The sequence below is a fragment of the Microtus ochrogaster genome, chromosome 16 (genome assembly GCF_000317375.1).
Source record: "Microtus ochrogaster isolate Prairie Vole_2 chromosome 16, MicOch1.0, whole genome shotgun sequence".
NCBI classification, from domain to species: domain Eukaryota; kingdom Metazoa; phylum Chordata; class Mammalia; order Rodentia; family Cricetidae; genus Microtus; species Microtus ochrogaster.
In genome coordinates, this window is record NC_022018.1 from 52,407,612 (window position 1) to 52,415,955 (window position 8,344).

Here is an 8,344-nt window from a genome sequence, read left to right on the forward strand (position 1 = left end):
ACGGCTCGGCCCCGCCCCTAGATGCGCGCGCATCTGCTGCGCAAGGCCCGCTCCACCCACCAAGCCAGAGTCTGGGCTGGGAGCGCGCGCTTGCAGGCACTTCCTGGCCACTAAACCAGGCACACCTAAATCAGGCTGAGGGAGATAAGAGGTAAAAAGACTCACAAAAAGCAGCCACACTTGTAACTCCAACTTTAAGAAAGATTTAGTCCAGATCTTACCCTCTTAGGCCTTTATAAAACTCACTTTTGACTTAGCCTGATTGGTCGGAGAATGTCTTTATTTTTTTAATTTATTTATTCATTAAGGATTTCTGCCTCCTCCCCGCCACCGCCTCCCACTTCCCTCCCCCTCCCCCGATCAAGTCCCTCTCCCTCATCAGCTCGATTATGTCCCTCTAGAATTACTCTGACAGGGCATGGTATTTCTGAACTTTTTGTTATCTGACGGAGCTCTTCATGAGCTACTGCAATTTGAATTAAACCTCTGTTAAATTTATGCTTTCACCAGTGAATTTAAAAGCCACACCATACTTTATACTAAAAGAATAAAGATTTTTAGTAAGCATTGTAAGCTGCATTCAATAGCCTCCGGATACACCACACCACAATCCATCGACAGTCAATCAGGTCCAATGACAGTTCATTCTTCACAATCCATGAGTTAGGGCGGAACTCCCTTCAACTTACAGTAAGATCCTACTTAGCTCTTGCGGGCAGGGGCTGGGGAGTTACACCTCACTTCTGATCACTGATGTGATGAAGAGCATCGGAAGTATATGAAACGTAAGAAGTGATTCTGATTCAAAGTACATTGTTTGGAAACAGTAACAAAACATCAAAATGATAGAAGTATACCTGCTTCTACTAAATTCCTGATGGGAAACTTCTCAAGAACAAGCAATCTGTTTCCTGCCACAGAAGGGGAGGGGTGTTTTGTTTTTTAAGATCAAAGGGGGGGTTTTTCTTCACAGAATTTCATATTTTGCTAATATGAAGGCATAAAACAGCAACAAAGAGCAGTAATGCGCACAGCAGTGAGTACACCAGGGTAATGTTGATATTCCAAACGGCTAGATAATTTTGGGGGTTTAGAATAAATGCAACAGAGGTCAATAATCACAAAATTTTAAGGTTAGAGCAAGATCAGTCAATGACTAAACAGAGTTAACATCTTTTATAGGACTATTACTGATTATTAGCGTTTTTGTTTTGCAAATGGGCACATACTGGTAAGAATGGAAGAAAGGACAATAACATGCATAATAGTAACTACACACTTTAAAAGTTATGGACCATGCCGAAGTTTAGCTCAAGTAGTAGCACTAATGGTCTACATCCGATCAAAACCACATAGCTCATTGATCACAGATGCATGGTGTATTAGTCACGAAGTTTCAGAACACATTGTGCTGATTTTGAAAGGTCATTTGCATCTTCTATGATTTCAACTTTATCTCCATTGAACTTGCTTGTAAAGTACTTATGATGTATTGTGTATTCAAAATCAGCACAACAGCAGTTTACTCTGTAATTTTTTTTAGTTTTGATAGTTGCACTTTTTTTTAACACAAAAGAACCACATCAAGAGTGATGAAATTTAAGAAAGAAAAACTGTGGTTGTGCCTTATTTCTTTCATAATCATAAAAATCAAAGCCTTAAAACAAAGCTTCATTGTGAAACAGTAATGCAAAAATCAAATATAATGGCATACATATGGTGCCAAATGCTAAAAATTATATTTTAAGCTATATATACTTAAAGACTGCCAAAATTTGTTTTCTTTATAGTTCAAGAAACACAACTCTAGGCTTTTGTCATAACCAGTTAAAACTTTGTGTACTTCATTTTAAGTGCGGGAGTCAAATGCTCTTCATTTTCTTTCTCCTTTTTTGTTTTATTGTAGCATTTTGACTACAACTGGTTAAAACTAAAAAAATGTGTTGTTTTAAATCTCTGATATCAAAGAGGGATCTGAATTTCCAAAGTCCTCATTTTTCTCTTACGGAAAGGACAAAATGTACATAACTGCAGGCTCTCTTTCTCTCCAGGTATTCCTAAATCCTTACCCTTCCAGCATCCTTCACCCTCTATAAAAAATAAGTTTACTCTTCTTTATTTAAGGCAGCTGCCTCCAGAGCAGCCTCCTTGCGGCAGGCGCTGTCTGTACTTAGTGCATTTAAGTGAGGATTTGTATTGCACGTTTTAGAGTCATTGTTCAAGGCACTTTCAGAGTGGCTGGGGGCCCTGGTGTCGCCTGTGCTCCCATTAAGTTGGGGCACTGGCTTCTCCTCGGCCATCACTCCATTTTCAGCCAGGGATCCTTCTGAGGATACAGCAGAGGACTTGGATTCCCCAGATTTCGACTTCAGTTCTTTGGCCACTTCTTCTGCTGAAGCAGCATAAGGAGGCCGGCCCTGTTGAGAAGGAGAGGTGATAAGAGCTTTAGGTATGGAAGAGGCAGGGCTGGACTGGGGACAACATGGACGGGCAGGACATGGCTTGGCCATAATGCCTCAGCCAGAGAATTCAAAAGGAAAATATGAGAGGCTAGGCCCTCTGCCTCTGTTCTGCTCGGCCTTCAACCGTCTTGGCTAATTCCTTCTGTAGCCCCTTGCCTCAACATCTCTGCTGGTAATGTTTGTTTTAAAATGATAAAGTCCCACTTGGAGTGCTCTAACAATTTTACATAGTACCTAATTATTTAAAGTTATAAGCACCTTTTAGCGAGTCTTCTTTGAAATGGAGGCTGTCCTCATACTTTCCAAAATGCATAGGCCTCAGAATGCACATGCCCCATCTTTACAGAGTAAACAAGAACACTGCCAGGCACCCTCAACACGAAGCAAGGCTATATGAACAACAGCACAAGGATTGGGAATGACCTCTTCTGGAGTGCGCCTCCTTCTCTAAGCAGGTTGACAAATAATTTCCCTTGAAAACAATGGACCTTGAGTCTGACACATTTCCCAACATAAGGCTCTCTGAGATGGTGATGCCTTCACCCTGATTGTGACAGAGACTGTGGCCTGGCAGTTTTCTGCTGTGAGCCTTCTTTCTCCCCTTAGAAATCAAGTTTCTAAGTCAACAAGTTATGACAATCAGGATTATAAACGTCCCTTAACACAAATGAGACTGATTGGCAAATGGAAGCTGAAGGAAAGGTCACAGGGTGGGGAGTGACTGTCAATACGGTTCTTTGGGAGCAAGAAGGATGGTGGGGCTGAGTGCTCAAGCTGTCTCAAAAATAAATAAATAAATAAATAAATAAATAATGCCACAAAGTTGAGCTTTTACTGCTACATGACCATTGTGATTCATGAATGCATAACACATACATTATACACACACAAGAATGAACAAATGAATGAATACATAAGGTGTGGCATAGTGCTCCATATGGCACAATGATCCATAACTTTAATCCTAGTACCCAGGAGACAGTAGCAGGGAATCTCTATGAATTTGAGATCAACCCGGCCTACATAGCAAGTTCCAGATCATCCGGGGCTATGGTAGCGAGTGTCTCAGAAGAGTAACAACAACCAAACAAGGAAAACAAAATAAAAACCATAAAGGTAAATTGTAACCTGAGTTATAAACTAAAAAAGAAGAGAGGAGACAAGCAATGAAGAGCCTCCAAAAATCAAAGGTAGGCATAGAAGAGCCAGCAAGAAAGCCACTGGAACACTGAAGACGAAAACAACAAAGACAGGCTGGAGAGATGGCTCAGAGGTTAAGAGCATTGGCTGCTCTTCCAGAGGTCCTGAGTTCAATTCCCAGCAACCAGATGGTAGCTCACAGCCATCTGTAATGAGACTGATGCCCGCTTCTGCCCTGTAGGCATACATGTGGACAGAACACTGTGTACATAATAAATAAATAAATAAATCTTTTAAAAAAGAAAGAAGCGGCAAAGAAAAGGAACTGAGCCAGAGCCAAGCAGCACTGCCAGCCCACTGGAGACAAGCTCCTCAAGAGCAAGGTCTAAGCTCACTGTTCTGAGTGTGTGGTCGGTTAGTGCCAGGGGCTTTAGGAAAGGCAGCAAGGCTTCATGGGAAACCAAAACCAATAAGGGAACATAAGTCTAGCACACAGGTAAGTTCAATATGAATAACATTAGGTAAGCTGAAGAAAATAAAGGAATCAAGAAAACGGTGGAAAGTCTGCAAGCCAGTGTCCTGATTAGGAAAACACCTTCACATCGAACAGTTTCCTTCAGCCCTTCCTGAGGGGCAATTCTTTAAGAACCCACCAAGGAAAGGGCCTCAGAGACCAGAACAGACCTGGAGCCTAAAGGGGACATGGGACAAAAAGGTATTTATAGAATCAAGACAAATGAGGCAAAATCATGGCTCCCCGGGGGCCAGGGAAACAGGTACTTTCAGAAGAGGTGGTGTGAGAACGCAGGGGCACACAGACACGCCCTCCACCTCCAGCTGTGCCGTGAACAGGTACTGAGCCTTTTAGAAGAGGTGGTGTAAGAACGCAGGGGCACACAGACATGCCCTATGCCTCCAGCTGTGCTGTGAATGTGTGACAAAGCACTGACTAACTATGGGATGAATTATTTAATCACCTCCTCCTGAAGCAAGATTCTCCAAGATGGATAAGAGTACATTTAGACACTAGAAATAGAGTATTAGTAAATACTTGGTGTTTGAACTCAACAAGTATTTTACTGGAACAGGAAGTAAAAGCACACTGTCTCTACATGGCATGCACAAGGTACAGGTATCCATAAGAAGGCTACAGGAAACCCTGTCTCAAGAAAAAAAAAAAAAAAAGAAAGGCTACAGAAAGTTCAATCAGGGAAAAGGATATGTGAGACAGAGATAAAAAAAAAAAGCATAGCTACAACAGGTATACATGAGAATCTTACCTTAAAGATTAAAAAAAAAATAAAAGTGGGGCAGAAGGTTAAAAGCAGTGGTTTTAAGAGTTTTAAGAGGACCTGGGCTAGGTTCCCAGCACCTGCATGGAATTTCTCTAACTCTAATCCCAGGGACTCCAACATCTTATTTTGATCTGAGGCTCATGGTGCCCAGACATACATGAAGGCAAAACATCCACACACACACACAAAATAAAAATAAGCGAGTCTTTTTGTTTGTTTGTTAGTTTGGAGACAAGGTTCTAGAACTTGTTTTGTGGACCACACTAGCCTCATACTTGAGATCTGTTTGTATCTGTGCTGGGATTAAAGGCATGCACCATCATGACCCCACTGAAAAATAAGCAAGCCTTAATACACACACATAAACCATCATCCCATATATCATATGTACATGTTTAACCTGTAGACTGAATAACTTGGTATCAGGTCTATAGTCTCAAATCTCATTTCAATTGGATGGTGGTGCATGCCTTTAACTGCAGCAATACTCAGAAGTCAGAGGCAGGTGGATCTCTGAGTTCGAGGCCAGCCTGGTCTACACAGCAAGTTCCAGGTCAGCCAGGGCTATACAGTGAGACCCTGACTTTTTTTTTTTAATTCATTTTCCATTTAAGAAGTTGCAAACTAAGAAGATAGGTAGCCAGGGGAGCCTGGGTCCTCATTTGGTCTAAACAAGAGGTCCAACACCAAAGGTATTACACAGATGAACTTCCTGAATGAAAGGAAATGACTTGGGCTCACAGGAAGTTTTAGGTAAACATGGAAAGCACCTATGGGCCAGGTATCAAGTCAGAGGACTAAAAACTGCCCCAACAGTCACAACACAGCAGGAGAAACTCAGCCTAGGGAGACATGCAGGAGTGACAGGAACCCTGTGCTGAATTACCTGAATTGCTCCCTGGCTTTTGTAGCCTCTGCCATAGTACCTTCCACCTCTTCCAAATGTTCTAATCACCGAGTGGAAATAACTCCCCTTGGACGCCTGTATATAAAAAGACAAGACCAAACAGACTTAAATCTATCAAAGATTATGCTGAAAATACTCTCAAATAGATCTTACACTGAGCGAGACAGCGAGTATTGGGTATTAAGTATTAAGCATGGTCACGTCAAACTCAAGGAATCATTTTTCTGGTTCACATTCAAGACTAAAACTTTAAGTACTTTTAAAAAGACAGTTCATTAATTGAATAATGCATGGTTAATTATTTGATAATAGTCAATTAAACAATTATAGAATGTTATATAACAGGGTTCCATGTAACACTAACACCTTTGCTAGGTAGTGGTGGCACACACCTTTGATCCCAGAACTTGGGAGGCAGAGGTCAGCCTGGTCTACAGAGTGAGTTCTAAGACAACCAAGGCTACCCAGAGAAACTGTCTCAAAAAAAAAGAAAAAAAGCCGGGGTGGGGGGGAAGGGTAGGAGTAGAGAATAGGGGGTGGAGTGAGGTGGAACAACTCCTGCTCAGAAGGAGGAGCCAGTCAAAGACTGTTTTCACCATCCAGGTCCAGAGCTTACCCTCTCGTCGGTCCTCCTACAGACACCACCTGCAGAGGGAAGGGCCCTCGGCCCCCACGACCCCGCCTGCTTCCAGCCCAGTGGCCGACCACGGTACCAGCTATTTCTAGCTTCCCTCCCTGAGAAGGAATAGGTTGAACTCCTGCACAAAAATAAATACACGAGAAGACAAGATCTTTACAATTGCATCATTAGGACCAACAAAGAGAAAGCAAGCAAAGCAACTCTTGGTTGTTGCCAACTTAGTAAGAAGCTATTTACCTTGCTTTGTGAAGATTATATTACAGAAGACCCTCTGTACACACCATGCAATTTTTTTATTATTGTTATTATTATTTTGTCTCTCTATGTACACTGTCTGTCTTGGAACTCTCCAGATTAGAACTCAGGCTTGTATCAAACTCACCTGCCTCTGCCTTCTGAGTGTTGAGATTATAGACATGCCCGGCCCTGCACCATGTGATTTCAAGCTATAGTTAAGAACCCACAACAGAGCTAGGTATGGTAGTGTAAGCATTTGTGATTAAAACACTTGAGAAACTGAGGCAGGAGGATTGTGGATTTGAGGCCCAACTGGAGTACAGATGGAGACCCTGTATAAATTTGGGGGGGGGGGGCTGGTGTGATGGCTCATCCACCCAATAATGGTGCTTGCCACCAAGTCTGATAGATGATCTATCATTGAGATCCAAGTTTAAAAGAGAGAACCAACTCCTCCAAGCTGCCCTCTGACCTCCATAATTACCCTGTAGCATGTTCATACACACAAAATAGAAGTTTAAAATATAAAACAAACAAATGGATTTGCAACTGAGCTGGATTCCAACTGCCAATGTGAAACCCCTATTTAGGGAAATTCACAGTGAAATGTAGCTGCATGCAGCTGGCCTGCCTTCACCACCAGATGGGCTTGTGCAACCTCAGTACACTTTCCTCTAGGTAAACACTCCCATTTCTACAGCATTATCTAAACATTAGGGAAATTAGTAAGTCTAGAAACAGCCCTTCCTCTCTCACTCTCAAAGCACAAGGAATTGAACCCAAGGCCATGCAGGGCTAGGCAAGCACGCTACATCTGGACTATATAAGACCTCACGAAACAGGGTCTCATTGTGCAATCCAGGCCTGCCATGACCTCTTAGCCCTCTAGCTCTGTATGTCGGGTGGAATCACAGGTGGACTACACGCATTTCATATTACTGACAATGTGAATATTCTAGCTTTCTAATCTAAGACATTTCTTAAACTATTAAGTACAGGAAAACTGTTCAAACAAATGAGCGTGAACACCTTACTTCTAAGCATATGTTCCCTGCCATCCTGGTGTCAAAACGTGCCTATGACTGACCTACACAGTTGAAGAAGTAGTGGAAACAGGTCTGCCTACCAAGTTACCACCCTCTTAGGAGAGGCCTCTGTTTCCTGTAGCCACACGAGAAAAGTATAAAGAAACAGACAAGACAGTTCTTGTTTTCTTGACACAGGGTCTTAGCTGGCCTTGGGCTTGCTCTATAGACCAGGCTGGGTTCGAATCTGCCTCTGCTTCCAGATTGCTAAGATTAAAGGAGTGTGCACCATACCCAGCCAGACAATATGTTTTAATAATAGCTTATTTTACGTCAAAAATATTATTTTACCAGGTAATTAAGATAAATAACTTTTCTAAGACACAATCTCACCATATAGTATTAACTGATCTAAGACTTTCCATGAACACCAGCCTAGCATTGAACTTGTGGAAATTTTCCTGCCCCATCTTCTTTTTATTTTACTTTATTTTTTCCTTTTATTAAAAATAGATTTTTTTCTTACATAATATATTCTGATTAATTTCTCGTCCCTCTACTCCTCCCAGTTCCTCCCCACCTCCCCTCCTATCTGGATCTACTCCTTTTCTGTCTCTTAGAAAACAACAGGCTTCTTT

The 8,344-nt window shown here is 42.0% G+C and overlaps 1 protein-coding gene across 1 annotated transcript in view; it reads right to left on the minus strand.

The window, feature by feature from the left end:
• Nucleotides 1-533: 533 nt before the first annotated feature.
• LOC101983540 (constitutive coactivator of PPAR-gamma-like protein 1) overlaps nt 534-8,344 on the minus strand; it is a gene marked incomplete at its 5' end in the record, with an annotated part of 84,686 nt that continues 76,875 nt past the window's right edge. The window contains 4 exon segments of the mRNA XM_026783022.1: nt 534-2,417; nt 5,784-5,854; nt 5,857-5,879; nt 6,421-6,562. Of these exon segments, the coding sequence (XP_026638823.1) occupies nt 2,106-2,417; nt 5,784-5,854; nt 5,857-5,879; nt 6,421-6,562 (548 nt within the window).